At 35.2% G+C, this 26,207-nt stretch overlaps 2 protein-coding genes across 2 annotated transcripts; both read left to right on the top strand.

Annotated features, from left to right (window-relative positions):
• The first annotated feature begins 643 nt into the window (after positions 1-643).
• Positions 644-6,945, top strand: CLEC1B (C-type lectin domain family 1, member B). Its single transcript, XM_008578071.1, has 6 exons — positions 644-813; positions 1,408-1,506; positions 2,498-2,617; positions 2,776-2,927; positions 4,505-4,611; positions 6,726-6,945. The coding sequence occupies exons 1-6, from the start codon at positions 750-752 to the stop codon at positions 6,868-6,870; spliced, it is 687 nt and encodes a 228-aa protein (XP_008576293.1). The 5' UTR covers positions 644-749; the 3' UTR covers positions 6,871-6,945.
• A 4,121-nt stretch (positions 6,946-11,066) lies between these two features.
• Positions 11,067-25,432, top strand: CLEC9A (C-type lectin domain family 9, member A). The gene is made up of 5 exons (XM_008578076.1): positions 11,067-11,157; positions 12,722-12,802; positions 20,766-20,912; positions 23,936-24,087; positions 25,307-25,432. Exons 1-5 carry the CDS (start codon positions 11,067-11,069, stop codon positions 25,430-25,432), a joined length of 597 nt encoding a protein of 198 aa, XP_008576298.1.
• The last annotated feature ends 775 nt before the right edge of the window (positions 25,433-26,207 follow it).

The raw sequence follows: 26,207 nt of genomic DNA, 5'->3' as shown, positions 1-26,207 counted from the left end.
AGTCACCAACTCTGAATTATTTTGTTTTATTATTTTGTTTTTATTATTTTATTATTTTGTTGATTGTTTTCCTTCAGTGCCTAAACCTAAATAATAGAAGGCCTGCTTCATGTGGAGTCCTCAAATTAAAAAAAAAATTGATTTGTAAAATATGCAAGAATTTGGATGAATTCTAAGACATCATTAGGAATGGTCTTTTCAAACACAACACCATGAAACATTTAATTTAGCCCCCTACACCAAATCAAATTATATTAAACATGTTCCTCACAGTGAGATAGCCTACTCATCGGTTGGTGTTTTATTCATTAGTTTTCATCAGAAATGACTTTATTTAAACAATGATTTAGACTCTGCTAAGGTTAAGATGAAGGTGAACTTTTGTTCTTTGAAAGGATACACATGAAGGAATAGGCCTTTATTCAGAGTTGAAGATAAGGAAACAGGAAGCAAATGCTATATCTACTCCTTTACCACAAGTTATTATTATTTTTGTGTTTTTATGTTCAAGGTCTATCTCCGAACAACTATAAAAGGGCTTCCTGGAAAACAAAAAGTAAAAAAAAAAAAAAAAAAAAAAAAAAAAAAAAAAAAACAATGAAAAGACACCATGTGTCCCAGCTCACACAGTTCCACCATCCCAGAGGAGCCAGGAGGATCACATACATACTGGCAGATATTGAGATGGTCAAGAGTGCTCTTTTGCAAAGCCGCTGAACCCTGAGCTCACTTGCAGTCCAAGAAAAGCCATGCAGGATGAAGATGGATATGTTGCCTTAAACGTTAAAACACGGAAACCAGCGCTCACCTCAGGTAAGAATGCCTGGAGTCAGAATTTGGAAATTAAGTAGTGAAACAGATCAACTCTATTTTCTCTTCTTCTAGTAGTGATAGCATGTATAGTTGTATTTTACTTTTTTCCTGAATGACGCTTTTTTGCTACAGCATTTGAGTAGTGTCTACATAGGCTCAAACAGACTTATTTTGAATAAATCAGCAAAGATATGGGCGGGGTGCATCACATGAAGGCTCCTAGAGTTTATGCTGTGGGAGTAAGGGAAAGAGGATGTTTGGAATCTCCAGTTTCTAAATGTCAGCAAATGGATGTGATTCTCTAGTTGTGCTTGTTAAACCAATTATTTATGGGGGTGGTCACAAAACAAAAACACACAAGGCCTTGGCAGCTGGTTATATTTTGGCTTGGAGAAGGAAAGTCCACTGGGGATGGGGATGGGTGTGTGGCATGGAAGTGAGTTGTGCTAATTGTCAGTGATTACCGGGGGAATACGAGTGGCATCTGCCAGGGAAGCTGTTTATATTACTTAGAAAATCCTGAGAGGGCAGGGCAGGGCTGACACTGCCCCTTTGCTCTGCCTGCTCCTTGACATCTTCATTGTGTGCCTACAGTTGACCCCGCATCCTCCTCTTGGTGGCGTGTACTGGCTTTGATTCTGCTGATCTTGTGCATGGGAATGGTTGTTGGGCTGGTGGCTCTGGGCATCATGTGTAAGTATTGACTCTTTGCCCAAGATTTGATCTGAAGAAGGCAACACGTAAGGGTCCTGATATATCCTGCTAAGCTTTTAAATTGTTATTGTCTATTTGTCACTACCACAATTGTCCTGTACATAGCTGCTAAGATATTCTCAGTAAATGAGATCTCTAACCTTTCCCTTTCAAATAAAATCACTTAACATTTCTTTATAAATTAAAAATTATTTACAAGAAGTGGCCTTTAAGATTCTCTTCAGTATGGATCTAAACTATATTTTAAGACGTTTTTCCTTTCTCTACATTGCATATCTTAAGATTCAACCAACCTGGAATTTTCTTAATTTTATAAATAAATCCTATGTCTCCCTGTCTGAAATTTTGCTAATTAAGTTTCCTCTACCTAAGATGTGCTCCTTCCAGCTCGTTTACTGAAATATTTGTTTTTTCTTCCTAATAGCTCTCCAATGTCACACTGTAGTCTGTATAGGTGTTGCTCTGTTGCAAATTTGTTTATTTTTCATAAGACAATTTATAATATTTCATTTAATATCTTTTTTTACTTGATTATTGCAGTACTTCAAGCATAACGATAAGAGAATAATATGCATTTGTAAATGAATGAATATTTTGCTGTTACATGAAGAACAGAAAATAACAGAGGTCATTTCTCTTCAAAAACTCTTTAGAAACCTGTGTTCAAGGAAATGTCAAAACAACTACTTGGGGCATATTATTTGATCTTGGGATTCTCTTTTTTGTGCTTGTCTCCTTCAAATAGTTCACTTATTCTTTTGGACAACCCTCGGGTGTCAGTTTTGCATATTTCTCAATTTTTTCTTTATATTTCCCCTCACTGTTATCCTTTTTCAGCACTCATTCACTCATGTGTATCTAGTAAACTTTTCGTATATTGGTAATTCTACTGAAATGAAGGTTTGTTGAAAGATTTTTGCATCAACTTTATGATCCTCATTATGAATTGTTATCTAATTTTTACTTCTAGCTGTCATGCAGCAAAATTACCTGCAAGCTGAAAATGAAAATCTCTCAGGAACTCTGCAACAACTAGCAAAGCACTTCTGCCAAAATTTAGTACAACAATCAGGGCAAAAGGGCGGTTTCTGTAAGTTTGGTTTGGTAACCTCCTCATCTTCCCAACCCCAGGAGTATTTCTGTGATGGGAACTGAAGGGAGCCTTGAGATCTGCAGGAAACACTGGATGTGGGTAAATGTAAGCATGATTTAGAATGAAAGCATTCCTGTGCTTGGTTTTTCCTTAAGACCATAAATGCAGCCCCTGTGACACAAACTGGAGATATTATGGAGACAGCTGCTATGGATTCTTCAGGCACAACTTGACATGGAAAGAGAGCAGGCAGTTCTGCACTGACATGAATGCTACTCTACTGAAGATTGCCAACCAGAACATTCTGGTAAGGGGATTCCTATGTCAAATATTTTGGAGGCATAAAGAGAAAAATCTCAAATGTAACACTTGACTTTCCCCTTCTTTAACATTTTTATGTCTTCCAGTTTGTGCTAATCTAAGAAATTTACAGTTCAGTAAAAATTACAGAACTCAGATATTCAATTCAGTCATATTCTACAGAATCAATAGAGGTGATCAGTAAAACTGATTTGTACCTTCCCAGAAGTAAGGTACACAGGGGGTCAGACAGGGCAGCCCAGCCATGTTCACGATCATTTGTGTCCTCTGCTATTTTAACTTGCTGCACCATCTACATACTCTTTTTGTGAGCTCAGACTCATAGAGAAAATATTCAGCTAATAAATTAACTTTTCTTTCTACTCAGGCAATATATGAGAATGCCCTAAAATCTCAACTCCATTACGAAGAGATTAATTAGATATAATCATGTCCTGAACCTTATTACTCTAATCTGATGCCAAGTTAAAGATTTATAACTAAAAGTAATGTAACTTTTGAGAAATAAGAAATAGTTGAATTTCAGACAGAATTCCAAGTAGAATATACCTGTCAATCCTGTAGTAGAGTATATAAAGTGGATATATTCTAAAGAAAAGATCAGGAATTAACAGAAAGATGACAGGTGGCGCAGGCTTTAAGAAATAAGCAGTTGAAAGTGACTTTCACACAGTATCTCCTATGAAATGTCATTCTGAGTCTAAGATGTCTGTCAAGAAGCTCAGGTCATTTTTATTTGCCCAGTATGCATGCACTCTTATTTGTTACTCTGGGAGGTATGAGAGTATATGAGCATTTGACCTCCTTTTAATTTTGTTACCCATTGACTGATTGACTGATTCATCCATTAATTCAACACATCTGAGCTGGAACTATTCTAGGACCTGAAACTATGCAGTTAGTGAGACAGATGAAAGTCCCGAACTTCCAGGAGCTCATGTTCTAGTGGGAGCAACAGGCAATGAACAAGACAAGTATTGTAGAGGAGACAGTGGTAATTGCTGAGCAGAAAAGAGTAAATTAGCAATGGTAGATGTATGTTATCTATAAACCCTTTTGAGAAAGACATTACACATTTCTTTACTCAATCAACTAAAACAAATTAATACTTCTGTACGTAAAATTCTATAGGCAAGCTAATGGATAAAGCCAAAGCAGGAAGAGCTTAATTTCAAGGAATAAAAAGCTAATTAACAATGTATTTCTTTTTGTTTTCCTTCTCTAGCTTACATTTTATCCCATTTGGATCACATTTGGTAGTCTATTTCGGACTCATCTTCAACTGACGGATGATATAAGCGTATCTTATAAATACATAGGAAGATTAGACTATCAGCTATGTTGTGTGCAAGTTTTCCTCTGTCCTGCACATTCTTTTTAATTCTAAAATAAGACAACGTGGTACAATTCTAAATATCAAATATAATACATTAATATTAATCTAGACACATAATCCAACTTTTTAAAAAAAATCCAAGAACTTATCACAAAGCCATGTCTTTAAATCATTATCAGGAGCTGTGGAGGCATTCTGACTATTATATTTATTTATGTTTGCCATAGGAATACATCAAAACCAGGACTGGTTTTATTCGTTGGATTGGATTATCCCGCCAGAATTCTAATGATGTTTGGATGTGGGAAGATGGTTCAGTTCTCTCCAAAAATATGTAAGTCACTGGACATTCAGAACAGAAGGCACTACTAGAATTTTTTATTCCTGAGATTCCCTTTCCTCTTGAATACAAGTTACTTAAAAGTCTAGAGGTATCTCTGTTCCTACTAGGGTTATATTAGCAGCAACTGAGTCACTTGCCGCCCTACCGCTAGTAAGAGAACACTGTAATAAGACTATTCTACCTTCCCCTCCCCCCCATTCTTTTGCTAAAGCTAGAGACCTTTATTCTTGATATTTTCCCCATTTATTTCTATGTTCAACATTACCATTGGAACATTGTGTGTGTGTGTGCGTGTGTGTGTGTGTACTTGTGTATGTATTTAACTTGATCTCATTCTCTCCTCATATTTTTAGAGCAAATTTATCATCTTTATTATTTACGGTTGAAAGTTATTACCTTACGGACTCTTTTGACACTGAAAAGTGTCATTTTGCCTAGTCTTCTACCCTAGGGTCTCTAAAAATCAGGTACATTGTAGTCCACAAGGCAATTCTTTTTTTTTTTTCTCCTTTTTGTCTTTTTTCGTGAACGGCAACGGGATCACAACCCTCGGTGTCGCACCCGCACCACACTCAACCAGTGAGCGGACCGGTCTCTATATGGGATCCAAACCCTCGGCGGGAGTGCCGCTGTGCTCTCAAGCGCTGCACTCTACCAAGTGCGCCACCGGGCCGGCCCCACAAGGCAATTCTAATGTTCATGTAATGAGGCTCCATCCTTCTATAGACAATCCAGGCAAAGGGGTCAATTGCATTAAAAGTCAAGTTGCTTAATACAGCTTTGCAATATCCAGTCTCAACATCTTTTGTTCTTCTGTATATCAAAACTGCAGTCTCTCACTAACTGAAATTTAAACTAACAACCCAAACGTATGCTATCTTATAATCACTTAAATTATTAAGCTATTTAACAAATACTTATTAAGTATTTAATATGTGTAGGAGCCCAGAATACTACAACTACAAGCAAGCCTCTTTACAGACCTTGGGCTTTATCTCCTACCACTTGCTCCTTCATTCTCATTATTGCAGGCAAACCAGTACTCTCTTCATTATTTCAACAAATCACACTTGTTTTGTTGCCTTAAGGCTCTTGTACTTGATGTTTTCTTCTCCTAGCTCCATGACTGGCTCCTTCTGTGACTCAAGTCTCTGTTTAAACATCACTTCTGTGAGGCCAACTCTAATTACCCAACCTAAATTAGCCTCCCTTTAACCCACATCTCTGCAGTCTATCATATCACGCTGTTTTATTTCTTCATAACTCTTACCACTCTCTGAAGTTTTCTTGCCTATTTATTTGCAGGCCTCTTACTAATATCACCCAGTGTAATGTAACGGAATGAATTTGGCACATAGTTGGTGTTGCATAGATATTTTGCAAGTTAATTCCCTATGTCTGTCAGGGAATATAGACAAGTTAGCAGGAAATTATAATATCGAATGTTATCTTAGGTCTATTTCATCACCCAGTGTAATGTAACGGAATGAATTTGGCACATAGTTGGTGTTGCATAGATATTTTGCAAGTTAATTCCCTATGTCTGTCAGGGAATATAGACAAGTTAGCAGGAAATTATAATATCGAATGTTATCTTAGGTCTATTTCCCTACAGCATAAATCCTCAGTTCAAAATTATTTAATCAACTTACTTTTCCTTGAGCTTATCCCCATCTTGTGCAGCTGCTTGCTCTGTAGGGCGCTCCCATCTCCTCTCTGTTTATCTAAATTCTATTTTTCCTCCAATATCACTAAAGTCTGATCTTATAGGTAAAGCCTTTCCCATCATTTCAGAGCCATGTCCTTCTCTTCCTCTGGACGCCTCCTGTACCTAGTGTTGAATTGCTCCTTAATCTTTTGCTATGTTAAATTGCTATTTGGCTTTTCAAATGTTCCTTAATCTTATGGTACATTAAATTGTCACTAGGCTTTTCCAATGTGCATACCTTGTACTCCTAAGCAGATCAAAAGTTTCTCAATAATAAGAATTTTTACTCTTTTCCCATAGTCTCCACGTTGTGCAACAAAGTCCTACACACAGACTCTTATTGTTGATTCCTTATTTCATTTTTCAAAAGAATTCTTTCTACTTTTTCTATTCACAGATTTCAGCTTTCTGGAGATGGAAGAGAAAATATGAATTGTGCTTATTTTCATGATGGGAAAATCCACCCTACCTTCTGTCAGAACAGACATTATTTAATATGCGAGAGGAAGGCTGGCATGGTAAAGGTGGACCAACTACTATAATGCGAAGAGAGGGGCAGGACGTCACAGAAAACTGTTCGGCTGTACAATAAAAGTTGTGCGTGGAGGAATCCCTAACCACAAAATTGCTTATTTCACCCTTTCTTCCACAGGACATCACAGAGAACTGTTCGGCTGTGCAATAAAAGTTGTGCGTGGAGGAATCCCTAACCACAAAATTGCTTATTTCACCCTTTCTTCCCCTTGGCATCATTTTTTATATTATATGTACTATCAACACCACTTACTTAGTTCCTTCTTTGTACATCCAGAAGCCAACACACGAAGTGATTATTTGCTTGCCAATTGTTCTATTTTCCATTAATTTTCTTTCTATTTATCCTTCATTCCTAATTATCTAAATATAGTATGATTCACTGCCTTTTTAGATATATGCATATAAAATTAAAATCAGGACAAGAAAGGTTAGAGCTTAATTGACTTAAGTTGTGCAAAAAATCTAAGTTTGAAAGGTGGTATAAGATAGTGGAAAGAATGCTAAACTTGTAATTGGTAGAATAATTTAGATGGTTGGTCCCTAAACTAAAGTACAACCGTGAACCATTCGTGTAGCTTCTTTAACTGTCATTTTCTCATATTTAAAACAGGATGATAGCACCCATCTTATATACCTCACATTCTACAACGTAAAATAAAGCTTTGGAGTGGTAACCAAACCAGAAACTCCATGAAAGCAGACACCCTGGCTTTCCTATTCACTCACTGTTTTATGACCAGCACCAAGCACAGTTCCTGGCTCACAGGAAACAGAAAAATATCTGCTTCGCCTCATATGAGATAGTTCATTAGAAAATACTTCGATCAGGAAAACACTACACAAATGTAACTACTATTTCAAGTGCACCTCTAGTCGGACTCAACAGCAGTAATTTTCTGTGCATAGAAGAGAAATAAAGTTTGCAAGAAACCTCATGGAGCGCATGCTTCTTAACAAGGTCTAGAGTCTAGAAGACAGAAGAATGAGTAAAAGTGCTTTATCTGGTTGTTTTCCTATCAGGTCTGTGCTTGGTTTTTGCTGAGTGACTCAGGAGGTATTTATAGAATATGTGGAGAGGCACCCTTTAACAGGACAACAGGCAGAAATTGCATTTCTGCCCCACAGCCTTCCCTCTTTAACCGGTGGGAATGAAATTAATGAGCTTGACCCTGAAACATCTCAACTGAGGTGTTTGTTAAGGCCTGAGGATGTTCATACACAAATACTGATGGTACTCAGTCGGAAGGCTGAGGAGACACACCTGTGTTTTAACAACACCCCCCCCCCCACACACACACATGACTCTGATACAAGTGGTCTTTAATACATTTTGAGAAACATTACCTTAGAACTTACTCTCTATGTGGCTTTGGCTAAGCAATTTAGTCTCTTTAAAACTCAGTTTTCTCATCTATGAAGTGGGTTTAATATTACCTTAGTCATAAAGTAATTGTTAGCATTATTTAATATAATTATGTAAAGCATTAATCAGAGTACCAAGCATGTAATAAATACTCAATAAATGTGTGTTACTTTCACAGCTTTACACATAAATACCCAAAGACACTTGAATCTTTATCCTGTTTTAGACTATCAATAGAAAAGCAGATTTGGAGGGCTGAATAAAAAATAACAGAAATACCTCAGATTCTGCTTGTTACTTCAAATGTCTAGAGATCTTGGCTTTTAAGCAATGGTATCATTATTTTCTTATTTTTAATTGTTTATTTAGAGAAACCAAATAAGAACTAATAATTCAGAAAACTGTCCAAAAATCAGCCATATCTCTGGACTTTAGTGTTTCATCTCCCCATAGTGGAAAAGCACATATTTATACACCAGAATGGCACACACGAATTTAGAAGAATAATATCTTAGTACATGGCTAAAGCACAATTAAAAATGTAAACCAATAAGGCTGTGCCTGTAAAGATTTTTTTCCCTGCTACTTAACATCTAATGCATATTATGCATAAAATCAGAATAGCACAGATGTTAATATTACATGTTTTGTGAGCAGACCATTTAGTTTTAAATACTAAATCTTTGCTTACTATCGAAGTGAACTTCAAAAAAATTCGACTCTTCTGTGCCTCAACTTCCAATTAACTTACTCTGCCGTAATAGTAGTACCTACTTCATAGAGCTGTAGTGAGAATAAAAATAATTCATGTGAAAACCCTTTAAAATATTACTTGGAATGTAATGAACAATAAATAACAGGTAGTAGGATCAAAAACATCAAAAGTAATATAAATGATATGTTAATCTTTTGCTGAGAGAAGCCAATGGCTTCCCCAAAGAAATTTATCACAGAGTACACTATCCTTGGGAAAACCAGATCTTTCTGAGCCTGATTGTTAATGATGATAAAATTTGAGAGCAATTGGAAACTATTGGCAACTTATGATCATTAGTCCAGTGTTCTTGACATTAGTGTCAATGCAAATTTGATATGCCCAATGGTTTCTTCCTCTTTTTCTCTTCAAGGGAAAAACTACTTAATTTTAAAGGCTATGTGGGGTTAAGTGGCATTATTTTTCAGGTCAGAATTTCAGATGACATGAACATCATATGAAATATTGGAGAACATGCTGAATATCCTCCATGTGCTCCCGAAGACCCCCTCAGCCCCACCTTGTACCAAACTCAAATGAACACATTATCTGGGCAAATTTGGCCTCTAGCTTCCAGTTAATTCAACCAACCAAAGGCGCTGGCGGTGGTCAGAGATAGGGTTCTTTGCCTGCAGTGCCTTGGTTTGGCAAAGTCTGCATGTTCTATACTTATTCCATGGCCCCTGTACAGCAGGTCACCAAATTCCAGTAAACACCCTCCACTTAATCCTTTAGGCATAGGAGTAACGACATCTTCCCAGTGTATATTTCACTACACCCTTTTGGTTTTCTCAGCACTTCCCAAAACTTTAGAAACAGTCTTTTTATTAAACGCCTTAGATTACCCCTCCAGGATGCCATTTGTTTCCCTCTGGGAGACTAACTCTTGCAGAGAGTAATGATTGATCCAGTGAGACACTGAAATAGAAGAGAACATTGCAATTTTGCAGACTGGTGGAGCATGCAGAATGATAAGGTTTTGAGACATGACCTTTCACCATGAGGGAAAGTGGGCAAAAGATGAATGGTGATTAAAGTATCAAATTTCTCAATACCAATGCTGTAGTCACAGGATGCAGCAGAAATGATGATTTGTCCACTAAATAATTCATGCTTCTCTTCCTGAGTGAAGCTGTCAGCAAAAGCTTCCTGCCCAGGCAAAAATTACATTTTTCAAGCTCAACTTGTATATCCAACTGTGGGCATGCCATTGGTGGATATGGATGTGGATACATGTTCCTTCTAGGTTATGGCTTCAGATGCGAATTCATCACCTCTTTTCATTTCCAGTGGACAGAAGTAGAGGACTCCAGTGTCTCTCTAGAAGGCAGAATCCCAGGTCCCATTTGGAAGAAAGCTGTACACTAACAAGGATTACCAGCACTAAGATGTTATGATAAGATGATATAAACTTATGTTGTGTTAACTGATACTTTGAGGTTTACTTTTCACATCCACTCTCAGTACTGTAATATACAATATATGTTATATATCTTTCTATCTTTGTAGTATATAAAATATATAGTATATGAAGATATAGTATATAAAGATATAGCATATATAAGCTTTATATATAGTATATAAAGCTTTATGGTATATATCTTTCTAGCCTTCTTCTTTAAGGATACACATGCTCTGCAACTCTTTACAGCCTCGTTTGCCCAATGTGAGCTATCTTCACATCGTCATTATCTAGTTTATCCTCATGCTTCTTGTCCTATATCAAATAAAAGTGCACTCTTTGCACTTACATTTTTTTCTTCCTAACTGGAAATCAGTGCTATCACCTTTAACGTCTGCTACATTTTGGAAACCGGAGCAATATTGTTCTATTACTGGTCATTTTGAGTTCAGATCTTTCTCATTTCCTCCTTTACCAAGTTGTGTTTTGCCTTAAACTCCATAAACTTCCACTTTCTGGATGAAGATGCATCTATTCTACTCCTTAAACCCAAACATGTTTTCTCACTACTGTAAAAAAGTAGCCAATTTCAGTTTTATAGCCAACCTGCTACTAACCCCTGGAGGTGTTATTTGTGTCGGCCTCCCGTGTGGACTGCTTTACCTATCAAAGCCTCTCAAACATGCATGAGGAAGAAATATACACCTCTCTTCAGTGGGATAATCCAACACCAAACCCTTGCCAGAAACGTCCATCTTCCACCAAATGTTCAGGTAATGAGTTCTAATTATTTATTGTAAGACTTTAGAGTTTACGTTTTGTTTTCTGTTGTACAATGAGCTCAAGATATTTTTTCTAATCTGAGATAACCTACTCAAGAATATTATAATGTGCATGGTATGCTATATGAAATGAAGTGGAGAGGAGTAAGTAAAGATGAAAAAGGAAAAGAGCAAAAACCTTGACAAATGCTTGGTCTCTCTCTCTCTCTCTCTCTCTCTCTCTCTCTCTCTCTCTCTCTCTCTCTCTCTCTCTCTCTCTTCTCCAGCTCTATCTCGGTCTCCCTGTCCAGTAAAGACAAAGAATTCCTGGATTTGGAATATAAGTGAAAGAAATCATACAATTTTAATCATTTTAGTTCCTGCATGAAACACCCTGAAAATTATCTGATAAATATTAAGAAATAAAGAGAAAAGAACGGTTGAAAAACTAGCAAATTCTCATCAGCCTGGAGCTTCCTACTATACTGATCAGTTCTTTATTATTAAATGTCTTTATCAGTTTCTTTTTGTTAGTGTAACAAATCACCACAAACACAGGGAATTAATACAACACAAATTTATCATCTTAAAGTTATAGATGTTGGAAGTTGAAACTAATACAAAATCAAGGTGTTGGCAAGGTTCTGGGGTGGGCAGGGGGGTGTAATCCATTCTCTTGTCTTTTCTAGTTTCTAGAGCTGCATTTATTGCTTTCCTTGGCTCCTGATACCTTCCTCCATCTTCAAAGCCAACAGCATAACATCTTCAAATGTTTCTCTGTTTCTACCGCCACATCACACTCTGTCCCTCTAATCTCCTGACTCACACTTACCAGGACCCAGATAATCCAGGCTGAACTTCCATCTCCAAATTCTTAATTTAATGACATCTTCAAAGTCTTTTTTGCCACCCACATAAGGTAACATTTACAGGTTCCAGGGATTAGCACATAGGCATCTTCAGCAGGGGCGTTATTCATCCTACCACAATATCCAAAGATAAATTTTATCTATTTTTTCCTGGTTAGTGTTAAGAATGTAACAATTCACACATTCTTCATTTTTCCCTCCCGAATAGTTAAAAAAACAGCTGGAAAATTTTGTATAAAAATCCAAGATTGTCCATTTAAAAGGAAATATCTTTGAATCAATCATGTTCAAATGACACTGAAAAGAGATGGGGAGATGTGAGATGGCATTCTTGCTCTCAAAAATTAAAGCTTGCTACCTGGCTTGTGATAATCCCTAAAAGACTGTTGCGAAAAACACTTAATTAGTGAGGTCATGACATTATGTATAAACATAAGAGAAGTAAACTACTAAATCTGTTTAATTTTGCCTTTTCCAAATCACATGTACAAGTATTCCAGTTTATAATTTGCATTTCAAAGATTTTTAACATTGGTTCTCTTTTTCCTGTGATACACAGTTACAAGTTCCAGGTGTCAACAACTCTCCAGGAGAATTTTCAATGCCCAACGTTAATTTCTTTTTTTACTCAGTCTTATCTTATCTCCACCCCAGCCTTTTCATCTATTTTCTCTAACTCAATTTCATTTTCCGTATTCCACATTTAGGAACATGGTGTCTTGTGATTGTGATTTCATGTGTTTTCTGCGTGGGCTTATTAGCAACATCTATTTTCTTGAGCATCAAATGTAAGTATAAAAAGATGTCTTCAAAATAATCTGTATTCATATATGTATTGTATACTAGATATAGCTTTATATATGATATTATAAGTATGTAATTATATATAAAACTTTATAATTTATAAATGGATGAATAAAACAATTAAGAAATACCTGAATGCATGTAAATGATATAAAGTAATGGCTTCTGAATTTAAATTATACGATATTTATTTGATACAACTTTCTGAGCACTTGAATGCGCTAATAACATTAAATGATCAATTGCATGTTATTTAACTCAAATCTAATGCCTTCGGTCTCTGGGAAAAGCAATGCAAATAATTACTTATATTCTGATTCAGATATTCTGATTCAACTTGTGAGTCATGTTAACATGCCAAAGCATGCAATTTGAAAGATTTCAGAATAGCCTCTTCTATTTCTAATATGCATTTATTCTAAACTTGACTTTTTCCGATTATTTTAATGTGTTTCACTTTATATTAGGCAAGGTGCAATTTAACCTGTTCAATGAGAACCTGAGAGTAAGGACGATATATAACCACATTGCTTTATGCATTTTAGTCCAAATTGAAGACATGTTTTCATGTCTGGCAAGTGAAATTTTTATAAAATATAATAATTACAGAGCTGTAGATTCCATAGAAAGAACTAGGAATCTCTAATGCCACTCATGCTAGAACTAAGAAAATATGCTTAGAAAGACATAGATAAAGGTTATTGTGTGGATGATTTTTCTTTCTCTTATGCCTTGGTAAATCACTTCTCTATATAGGAGGCATAAGCTGAATTATGACCTCTGAGAATGAGAAAGGGAAAGGTTCAGGTTTTCTTCCACAATGTACAAAAGGCTTGATCTTGCTCATATTATGCTGTGAGCATCATTTTCCTGATGGGTCTTAGAGGAATGTTTTAAGAATTATGATGAGCTGTCAGTAATTGTTACCTTGTCTATTTCCTCAAATAAAATATCACAACCCAGCACAAATGTTTGAACTTCCAGAAACCTTTCCTTATCTCTCTCTACCCTTCCTCTGTACTTTATTAAAAAATTTTTTTCAAGCTAATTCTAGTCCAATTTTTTAAGAAGCTCACATATTAAATATCTGTTTACTAAACATATTGAAAACCAATTGAAATGTAACATAAATTAAATAACATCTAATAATTCTAATAATTAACATCTGTGTGGAAAATAGAATTATTTAATCAGGCCCCCTCACCTTAGGTCCAGTTGGGGGTGGTGAGGCACATTCTTTGTAAATAAGTTGTGTGTGGGTGGAGTTAGTATGCATGTGCGCGACGCAACTTGGCTGGCATTGACTGCCTCGGGCGTATGCCCCGTGGGGTCATGTTCTCAAACCTATGACTCCAAGGACCTTTCTGCTGGTTACCTAGCTCATAGACCTGCGTGTGAAGGGTTTGTGAATGGGCTCGAGGCTTCTGACTCTAGCTCTAGCTTGACACTAGGTCGTCTTACACATTCTTAGCACTTAAGGTTTTTTTTGAAATAAGACTAGTTAGTGTAACAGAGTGGTTGTGTTAAGCATGAAGCAATTTCTTCACACATTTTGCCAAATAACTAATTGCTTGTCTCCATTAGTTATAGATTACATAATAACAAGTAGGCTTTGAGTTTATAAAAATGTTTATTTTTTAATAAATATTCAATTTGGTCATGTTCCATTTTAATAAAGTGTTGCATCCAATCTTCATGAAAACTTAACATTGTAAGACAATTGTCAACACTTAAATTTAAATTACATGTATATTTTTTAGAAATAGGGACATGTTGTTGACAAAAAATAATGAATGAAAGCTATATCCTTCTATTTAAAAGTATTATTACATGAAAGTAATAATAAGCTAATTAAAAATAGTTACTATACATTATTTAGAGTGAATTCATAGATATCTGACAATAGAAGCACTAGGAAAAATTACTCAGTTGTGTTTATACTCATACAAAAGAATACAATGCAATAATTTAAAACTTCTAGAACCATTGTTATCGACATTAAGAAATGGTTATGCAATATTTTTCCATGAAAAAACAAATTAAAGAGCCATGTATAGAAAAAATATGGTTTTCTAATAATTGTATGTAAACATATATATACACAAACACGTATATTTCATATACATAGAAAAGGATTTCAATATATATAAACTAAATATTAATGACCATTACCTGAGTGGTAGGTTGCAAGGCAAGTTTCAAGGTTTCAAAGTAGGTTTCTTTTTACTATTTTGTATTTTCTAGTTTATCTACCATATTACTTATGCTAATTAATTTAAAGCTTTATAGTACGAAATATATTCTAGGAAATCATTTTTTTTTCATTTGTTTTTACAGTTCATTTCATATTCCTAATTCATCTATTAGGTATAATGTATAGCACCTTATAAAAAATTCTTTTGGGGGGGTTGAAATTATTTTGTTATTTCCTTATGTAGTTATATTGCTTAGTCTTTATTCCTCACTTGTTGCAAATTCATTACAACCTCAACACCAGTAAAGTTGTAATACTTTGCTTCCCGTTCAAGGTGAAACTCTAAAGAGAAGTCTCATTTCCCTTTTTCCAGTTTTATTTCAGTTTTATGTAGTACAAACTATTCAGATAGTAATAAACAAAGCAACAACAGCTTCCAAAATATAGCTAATCTAGAAAAATTCATCAAAATTTAGGGGCCGGCCCGGTGGCGCACTGCTACAGTGCGCCACTTGGGAGAGTGGCGGTGCTCCCACCGAGGGTTTGGATCCCACATACAGACTGGTTCCTGCTCACTGGCTGAGCAAGGGGCAGGCGCAGCACCGAGGGTTGCGATCCCATTGCCAGTCCCGGTCCGGTACGGGCGTGACACTGAGGGTTGCGGTCCGTTGCTGGACACGAAAAAAAGACAAAAAGGAAAAAAAAAAAAAGAAAAATTCATCAAAATTTAAAATTTAAATTCCTAAAAGGAAGACTATTATTTTTCAATGTCTAAGCATGCCACATTAGTACTAGGATAGAATAAAGAACATTGCTGTTCTACTCCCCACTCTGCTTAAGTCCAACCTTTTGCTAAGAGGAGGGAAAATAATCCAAGCAGCTGGCAGTCTGCGTTTCTACCTATCTGCAGATGAACAGGTCATAAACATCTGCGTTCTCTAGTCCATGGCTCCTCATTTCTTGTATTTTCTTCTCAGCAGCCATGTTGATAAGTAAACAGATCAGAATAGGTTGCATGTAATTAAATGTTTTATTATGTATGCTAACTTGACCAGTTAATGGGAAATGAACAAAGTGCTGATGCAAATTGCTTTCTCAACAGTAAATTATATTTTTCCCTTTCATGACAGTATTCTCTATTAGGAGCACAGCCAAATTGTATCAAAGTCTTTTTCTGAGGCAGAGCTGACGAGATCTTACATGGATCAACCTTAGTTAATATTCACTTTGTTTGCATTTTTCTAATAATCTATTATCCTAAAGTGGCAACCTGAGAGGAGTGGAGTTTGGCTGGTGCAGTTATTGTATGCAAGTTTGGCCTGTCTTGATATATTTCTTTTGTGATCTTGGTTACCTCCCTCTTGTGGTTAAAAAAAAAAAGAAATCATTTTACAGTTCTACCTATTTATTCTTCTCTTTTGCTTAGTTCTTCTCCACAAAAGATTTAATTTCTACTCCTCAAAGTCTGGCTAACATGTATAGCTTTTTGGTTTTTTCATTTTTAAAATTTTTAATTCACTACTTGATTTCCTGGATGCCATTTTCTCCTCCTATATAACAACATGTACTCTTAATAACTACAACTTAGTAAGTATTAGTATATTATAAATTTATTTTAAGTCACTTATGTAACTCTGTTAAAACACTTCTGCATAGTAAATGCAGCTGTCATAGCCCCTCCACAGAGAACTAACAAATATGGTATGCAAGGTCACAGAATACAGAGCAAACATACAAAAATCAATTGTATTTTTAAATACTAGCAGTCAACATAAGGACACCATTATGTAACTCTGTTAAAACACTTCTGCATAGTAAATGCAGCTGTCATAGCCCCTCCACAGAGAACTAACAAATATGGTATGCAAGGTCACAGAACACAGAGCAAACATACAAAAATCAATTGTATTTTTAAATACTAGCAGTCAACATAAGGACACCAAAATTAAAACTGCAGTATTTTTAAAATTTTTTAAATGAACGAAATATAAAATTTTTTAAATGAAGAAAATATAAAATTAACAAATGTGAAAAGATGTCAGTTTTTCTCAAATTAATATACAGGTTAATGCAACTTCTATCGAGATCTCAGCAAGATTTCTTATAGATACAGACAAGATTATTTTAGACTTTATATAGAAAGTCAAAAGAGCTAGAATAGTTAAAACTATTTTTAAAACAAGAATACAGTGATTTTAAAACTTATTATATAGCTATGGTAATCAAGGCTATTTTGTATTAGTAGGCAAATAGATACAGCAATGAAATTCAATAGAGAACCTACAAATAAACTCATACAAATATGCCCATCTGATTTTTGACATAGGAACAAAATCAGTTCAGTGGGGAAGTATAGCCTTTTCAAGAAATAGTGCTGGAGAAATTAGATATCCATAGACAAAAAAGTTTTCAAAAATCTCTCTATACAAAAATCAAAAATTAACTCAAAATGGATTGCAGTCTTAAATATAAAGAATGAAACTACAAAACTTTTAGAAAACATAGGAGAAAATCTTCAGTATATGAAGGTAAGCAAAGAGTTCTTAGACTTGAAATTTTTTAAAAAAAAGGACTAAGAAAAGGAAAAAGGTGGATGGACCTCATCAAAAATTAAAAATGTTTGCTCAGCAAAACACGCTATTATGAAGATTAAAACAACAACAACAAAAACAAGTTACAGACTAGAGTAAATACTTGCAAATCATTTATCTGACAAAGAACTAGAATGTGAAATATATAAAGAGCTCTCAAACTCAACAGTAAAAAAACCAAACCATCTAATTAGAAAATGGGGGGAAAATAAAGACAAAAAGACATTTCACCAAAGAGGATATACATACATCAAATCAGCATAAGAAAAGATATTCAACATCATAAGCAATTTAAGGAAATGCAAATTGAAACCACAATGAGACATCACTATACACCTGTAATAATGGCTAAAGTAAAAACTAGTGACAACATCAAACACTTCTGAGGTGACGGAGAAGCTATACCACTCATGCATTCCTGCGGGAATATAAAATGGCATAACCACTTTAGAAAAATAGTGTGGCACTTTCTTAAAAATCTAAACTTGACACTTTCTCACAACACAGCATTTGCACTCAGAGAAATGAAAACATATTCACACAAAAAACTGTACATAAATGTTTATAGCAACTTTGTTTGTAATGGCCAAAACCTGAAAACTACTCAGAGGTTCTTTAGTGGGTGAATGGTTAAGCAAATTGTGGTAATCCATATTATGGAATTCTACTCAACAATAAAAAATTATTGAGCTATTTATTTATACAACGATCTGGATGAATCTCTAGAGAATTATTCTGTGTGAAAATAACCAATCACAAAAGGTTACATACTATAAAATCCCATTTATATAACTTAATCAAAAATGATAAAGTTGTAGAAATGGAACCCAGATTAGTGATTGCCAGGAGTTAAGAAGGGGCCAGAGCAGGAGGGGAGTGGATATGTTTATCGAAGGGCAATATGACAGATCCTCAGAGTGATGGAGCAGCTGCATATCTTGATCATGTCAATGCCAATATCCTGGTTGTGGCACTGATTTATAATTTGTAATATTTTATTATTGGGGGAAACCGGCTAAAGGACACATGGGATTTCTCTATTATTTCAACAGCTGCATGTGAATCAATAATTAACTCAAAATAAAATTTTAGTTAAAAAATAAGAACAGGAAGCTTGTGTGTGATGGATATACTAATTATCTAGATTGTGGAGATGGTTTACTGTATGAACTTCAACATGAAAATGTATCAAATTGTACCATTTAAATATATGCTGCTGTATGTCAATTACACCTCAGTAACACTTTAGTAAATTGCAACAGCTGTGACCTGCTCTACCCTTCCCCAGAAAACAATTTAATATATCCACTCAGCTTAAGAGTAAGTTAATGAGCCACAAGATAAAGCAGAAGTAATATACAGGACGAAGAAAGGAGTTGCGAAAAGAGAAAAATATAGAAAGGAGGATGACAGACCAGAACATACAGGAGAAAGCTTAGCATATGTGTAATAGCAGATCCAAAAGTAGAAGGGAGAGTTGGATAAAAGTAATATCATAAGACTTTTTGGTTAAAAATTGTGCAAAGTTAATCAAAAACATTACATTACAGGTTCAAGAAATTCTTTCAAAACCAAACAGGATTAAAAAAAATCAATATTCATGTTAAGAAAAATATTTAATAAAATAAGAATAGATTCATTCTTCATAATATGATTTTTAAAAAGAACTGGCTTAATAAGCTAGCCAGAATAGTAAGAAAAGAAAAACAAAAATTGGCATAAAAATTCCAGATCTTGACATAAATTAGAAAGCTAAAATAATGATGGCCATGTAGTGCTGATATATGAATGGATAAGTACATATACATAATATAATTAAAACAGATTCATATCAAGAAGTTAAAGATGGCAACTAAAACGGGGTGAGGAGTTATTCAGTAAATGATATGAGATGATATGGCTACTGTGTAGCCATCTGCGGGAAAAAAATGTTGAGGTCATGCCTTAAAATTTACAACAAAATAAACATCAGCTACATAAAAATGTAAATATAAAAAAATACTTATAAAAGTATAATCTCACATATAAAACTCTTACTAAAAGTGATTCAAAAAAATATTGGGTCTATGTGAGATAAACTATCACAAGCAAAGTCCAAAGATAAACTGGAAAAACGTAACTGTAGCTCCTATCATACAAATTCTAATGTCTTCAGTATGCAAGTGCAATCACAGTGTCATATAAGTGTCACACTGGCTGACTCCAGGCCTGCAGGAATTAATTCTCACAGCACAATAGAACAATAAGGAAAAGACTAGAAACACAACTGGGAAAAAAATCACAAAGGAGAGAAACATACACTTCATAGAAAAGGAAATAGAAAAATCTCACTCTTATTTACATGTATTTGAAAAGAGTTTTAACCTCAAACATAAAAAGGTAACTACAAATTAAAATGAAATTGAAATACCATTTGCAACAGCATATATTGGGAAATATCTAATACAATTTAAACGCACACAAACGTTGACCTAACAATTTATCTTTAAAATATACTTACACATGTAAAATTATGAATGACTAAGGTTCTTTATATTGTATTTCTTTCTGTAACACAAAAAGATTACAAATAGTCTAAAAGCCAATAGAGAACTGCTAAAGTAAATATGATACATCCATACTATGGAATTCTACACAGTTATAATGAAAAGAATGAGAAAGCTTTTTATGTACTGATATGAAAACGCGTCCAAAATATATTTTAAATGATAAAATAAAAAGGTAAAGAGTCATGAAAATCGACTACAATGTATATTGAGAAGTTAAAATAAAAAAAAAATTTTTTAAAGGTGCCAGAACAATGTTGATTATTACCATGTGTGTAAATAGGAGAGAGGGGATTTTATGACCATCTGTTTGTAAAATTCAATTAGCTCTGAGATAAAAAAAAAAAAAAAAAAAGAAATTGACAAACTTGGCTGCTTTGGGGAGTGAAATAAGATGAATAAAGAAACAGGAGTAGAAAAGAGAATATTTGCTCTGCTTCCTTTGTACCTTTTGATTTTTGAACAATGTAAATTTTAAACAAAAACCTAAAGTAATGCAAATTCAAATCTCAAACATAATCAGCAGTTTTTAGTCTTTCGACTAAAGTCTGTGTTGAAGGATTACTTTGATATAAAATGTCAGCATTTTATTGAAAATAATTGTTATTATTTGAAGTGTTCCAGGTGTCTGCTGTTGCAACGAAGCAGCAAGAAAAACTCAACCAACAGGACAGAGAATTGTTAAACTTCATACAGTGGAAGAGAAACCATGCCCTTCAGATGAAATACTGCCAAACCTTGATGCAAAGCTCTTTCAGTTCAGGTAATTGATATAAAATCAATTTTCATTGCGTAGATCCAAATGTGTGCACAAATTTCTCAAAAGAAACAGTGACACATTTTATTCTCTTCATAACAGTTATTCAGGATTTATAATTGGAGAGACATAATTTTGATCAATCTTCAGTTCAATCTTATTTATAGCCTCCAATTGTATATGGAAAACACTGAGATTGCAAAAAAATGCAGCTGAAGAAAATGTACTGTCAAATGCCAAAGTGGAATGTATGAAATTAGTAGGTCAGATTTAAAAAAAAAAAACAAAAAAACTTTATATGTCTTACCCAGTCACTCAAATTTGTGTGTCATTAATTCTACATCCAAATTTCTCAGTGTGTTTAGTTTAGATTTTTCTTTTAAATTTAGATTTACTTCAATTCTCTTCAGATTCAAGTTTTGATAACTGAGCAGAAAATTTATTTTGAAAATGAGAATATTTACCAAAAAACTATTACAACAATGATGGATTCAGTTCTTTTAAAAATTCTATAAAGTTACTCAAGTTTTATCTTTTATGTCCCTCGCAAGCATTTTAAACCAAAAACAGACTATTTCTATTTGTCAAGTATTCTATGGTTACTTAATTAGCACTTAATAATACTTGTACATATAATTTAAAGAATTAACTCCCCTATAGTGGGGAATAAATTTAAATAATTGCCAATGAGAGGTAAAAAATCTACCATAGGTCCTTCTGACTGAAACTAAATCAAGTAAATATTTAAAGAACCACAGTATGCTGAGCAATGTTTTTATATATCATGGGCGATTGCAAGCTTGAGTTAGGCTCACCTCTGAACCATCAACCTTGAGTCTGGTAACAATATCCATTTTGGATAATTACAAATTCAACATGCTCTCCATCCCCTCAAGTACCATTGTCACCGCTAAGCTATAAGTTTAACAATGTTCAGAATATTGATTAGCATGGGTTCCAAACAAAGGATATTGAAGAGCCTTAAAGAACGTAATATTGCTTTCCCCTTGGAAGCTTTCGGTCAAGATAGCATAATAGATGGTCCCCAGCGTCACTCTCTACCACAAGTCAACCAGTCTGCAACTATTAAAAAGTAATGACAGCCATGCTGGGTCTGCTAGAGCTCAAGGGAAGAGAAGAAGAGACCTTCGGAGTTCATGACGGCGGGAGAAGCCACCATGAGAGAAAGAAAAAACTGCTCCCACCGTTTCAAGCCCAGGCCGCTTCCAGGCTGGAACAGCTGAGTGAACGGAGCAGGAGCCGGCAAATGTCACAGCTGTGCTCTTCAGATGAAGCGGCTTGGAGGTGGCAGGGGAGAAGAGGGCCTTGGTGGCCCCCAGGCCAGCAAGACCATTATCAAGGTTCCTGGGCCCACATAGTGAGGGGCCACAACAACTGATAAAAGGAGCCACTCAGGCCAGTGAGTCTTTGGAAGGGACCTGCACACTGCCTGCCCCATGGGAAGTGTTTGGAGCACAGAGAGAGATGGGTAACCAGGAGAACACTGGGGCACAGCAAGGACACCTGTGCTGCCCCCCAGTCAGCACAGGACCACTCACTGGAGACTGGTCAGGAATATAGAACTGCAGGGGGTGCAGTTTGCTGAAAAAACTCAGGTCCAGACTAGAGTTTCCACACAACCCAGGAGCACCAGCTTTCTTGAGACCTGGAAGTACCTATAAAGTCAACCATTAAAACCTGAGCTGCACAAAAAGCCTTCCCTAGGGAACCAGCAGCAAAGCAGCAATTCAGCTCAACCACAGAGTTCAAGCACTGGCCCCCACAGGAAGTGCCTGCATTTTAAAAGTAAGCAAGGGACAACTAATGTTCCAGCAGAGTTTGAATGGTAGGAACAGCAAACAATCCAACACAGAACTGGAAGAAAAAACAAAGTACCCACAGACCAGAGGCAAAGTTTGATATTAACTAGTAAAGGTCTCACATCACCAAAGAACACCTGTAACACCTAGAAAGACAGCCACCCCTCCCGCCCCCGACATCTATACCCAGGCCAGCAATGACCAAGCCACTGCTGGAAGCTCCCTGGTCTCCCCTGTAGGAATGAGGGGGGCCACAGGCCTCAATCCCACCCCTCCTTCTCTTTCTCCTCTCTCCCTCCCCCCAGCTGCTCTGCAACAACATCATAGAATGTAAAAAAAAAAAAATAAATAAACTTAAAAGAGTAAAGAAGTCAACATCTGGGCCATGGTAACTATTAAAGAACTAGTTTTCACCCTATATAGTGGTCCTCTCTCTAGACACTAGAGTTCTGGAAGTTGCAGTGTCTTTCCTTCTATAAAACTCTGCCGAACTACTTGGTCAAATTATCGCTCTTTGGTTCCCCTCTTATACTTTTGATTATCTTTCTTTTGTGAATACATTTTTTTCTTAAGACAGCTTCCATAAAACTGATTAAACAATAAGGCTTACTTTTTTAGTTATATTGGAGTCCTAAAATAAGCATACCGTTCATTTACATCCATCCTCAATTTTCCCCACCTACATGTTTTCAAGTCACTCCTTCAGGTGCGTTATTTGTCCTCTCCATTATATATGAAATATTTTCTTGTTTCACTCTCAGAATTTAAACATCAAGACAAGGCTTATTACTCAACCAGTCTAAATTAATGATCGAGTGCACTTCCAGCTAAATTGGGGCCGTAAGATTAACAGACATAAAATGATAAGCAAATCAGTGAAGACTATAAATGATGTAAATTCAAAAAAAAAGGGAAGATTAATAAAACTAGGATAGGTCAATTTTATAGGAGAGGGAAGATTTGGGTAAAGCTATCCCCAAACTAATTTTATCTTAAACTAATTCTTAAAACCCTGTTGCAGGTAGAAATTATTATATAAATGTTACTGTGTTCAACCTCAGAAAAGCTGGATTTGGTAAGTGCTGTGTCGTACGAACCCTTCTGTTAGAGCGTCAGCTTCACTAGGGGACCTGTAAGGGGTTATTAGGGGGACCGGTTCTACAGATATTTCACAATGGCAATAATAAAGTAATATGTTTATATTCAAAGCTTATAACTGCAGTCCTTGTCCAGACAACTGGATTCAGAATGGAAAAAGTTGTTATTATGTCTTTGAAAATTGGAAAATTTGGCACACCAGTGAAGAGGATTGTTTAAAGGAGGGCTCCAATCTTCTACAAATAGACAGCAAAGAAGAAATGGTAAACACTTCTATGGTTTCACATCATTCTGAAAGTACCATGTTACTTGTTTTAAAAAAGCACAGATTCTCTTAAGATAGAATTCCTTAAAATTCTATAACAGTAATCTTGTTAAGATTAAGATTTAAAACAGACAAAGTAGGAATTGGTATTGTTTGTTTCCCTTTTAATGGGAGGGGGAAAAAAACACAGAATGGTTATCCAGAAATTAAGGAGAATATGTTAGTTCTATGTCCTTTGTTAATAAAAAAGGGGAGGGATAAGAGGAATGACGTTTTGTGATATGCTAATCCACTCCAAGATATACATACATTATAATTGTATAATTGTATATATGTTTTAAATGTGTTATATTTAATGATGTAGAGAAATGTAATAACCTATAACAATATTGTGCTTACAAGGAAAACAGAATTATAAAAACTGAGGGGATGTCATGAAACAGATAGGTCTATAAAAACAAATATTGGCTAAATGAAATGATAATGACACTAAACCCAGATTACAAACATTTTAACATGTGAACAATAAAATGTTTTCCTGAAATAATTTTACCCAAGTTTGTGTGTAAAATACAGTGCATAATTATACATTTCTGACCTTATTAAAAATGTATCCCTGCTATATTCAGTAATTAGTTGAAGTCCATTTCTACCAAAATAATGGGAAAACAATTTTGTTAAGGATATGCATTAACCAAAATGATTTAAACTAGCCTAACAATTATGGGTATACAAAATGTTTTTTCTGTGCAAATTTGATAATAAAAGTTAGAAACATTTCTTCTATCAAAATATGCTTAAAATTAAATTAAGGAATCTCCTAAACTATTTCCCATATTGAAATATCCTGGGAAAGAGAGATCTATGTGGTGTATAATGTGAAGGATATTTTTACTTCTGATAATGAAAGTTCAGTATAACACACTCGCCTTTTTTTTTTAACATATGCTATCTGCCAGACCCTGAGCCTTTCAAAACTAACTTAATACCAGATGACTATTTTTCCCATAGTCCTTAATACCACATTGATCCTATAGCAGTAGAAAAGAGTCTACAAAACGTATCCCTACTTTTTAAAAACAACCCTGTCTTTCTCTAGCTCTCAAGTTCTCTTTCATTTCTGGCTAGACAAAATGTCACACTTTCCATTTCATAGCACTTTTGTTTGTGGTTTGTTTGTTTTTCTCAGTTCACAGTTCAGGCCTTGCTTCTTATAGGATTTCATCACTGGAGACTTGAGGAAGATCAAGAGGGGCTATGAGTACTGGGTGGGGCTGTCTCAGGACGACCTCAGCAGACCTTGGCTTTGGCAAGACGGTTCCCCTCTCTCTCCTGACCTGTAAGTCTCTGAGGGACATGTTAAAAGAAAAATTAGAAACATGAGAGAATTAAAAACGTTGTTTGCTTTATATCTAGGATTTCCTCCAGAAGACATAATCAGTATTATAATTTGCAGGCTACCGACTGGAATTAAAGATGAACATAATTAACAGTAGCTTTATGGCTTTAAAATTTTCTCCTCAATCCTGCTACCATTGTCCTCTAGAAAATTCTCATGAGAGCTGAGTGTCTAAATGAGCAACACAATACAGCTCTCAAGTGTGTCCCCTTGGTATCAATGTTTAGAAAGGGATAAGGCAGTGAGATTACAGTAACTATTAAGCGATTTCCATATTAAGACATGAGAGCTGAGTGTCTAAATGAGCAACACAATACAGCTCTCAAGTGTGTCCCCTTGGTATCACTTAATGTTTAGAAAGGGATAAGGCAGTGAGATTACAGTAACTATTAAGCGATTTCCATATTAAGCTTTCCAGGGAGATTGGTAAGTAGAATCAGATGCCTTAGTATTTTGAATAGTAAGAGTCAGGAAAGAGATTCAAATTTAGAGTTTGACTTTCTGTATCCGTGGTTCGTTTTTTCTTCATGTGCTGTTCGTTCTAATTATATTAACCTATTTTAGTTGAGAGAAAACAGCTACTATTGAAGGAGGAGGATGAAACCACAACAGGAGGGTGTCTTATTAAATAAAATTAAACAAAGAGCTACACACCTCTCACTAGTTATCCACAAAAGCATTACGGCACCCCCCAAATCTAACCTCAGATACACTAACTT

Source organism: Galeopterus variegatus, unplaced genomic scaffold (assembly GCF_000696425.1).
Source record: "Galeopterus variegatus unplaced genomic scaffold, G_variegatus-3.0.2 Scaffold1626, whole genome shotgun sequence".
Taxonomy (NCBI): Eukaryota; Metazoa; Chordata; class Mammalia; order Dermoptera; family Cynocephalidae; genus Galeopterus; species Galeopterus variegatus.
This window is presented reverse-complemented; position numbering and strand designations above follow the sequence as displayed.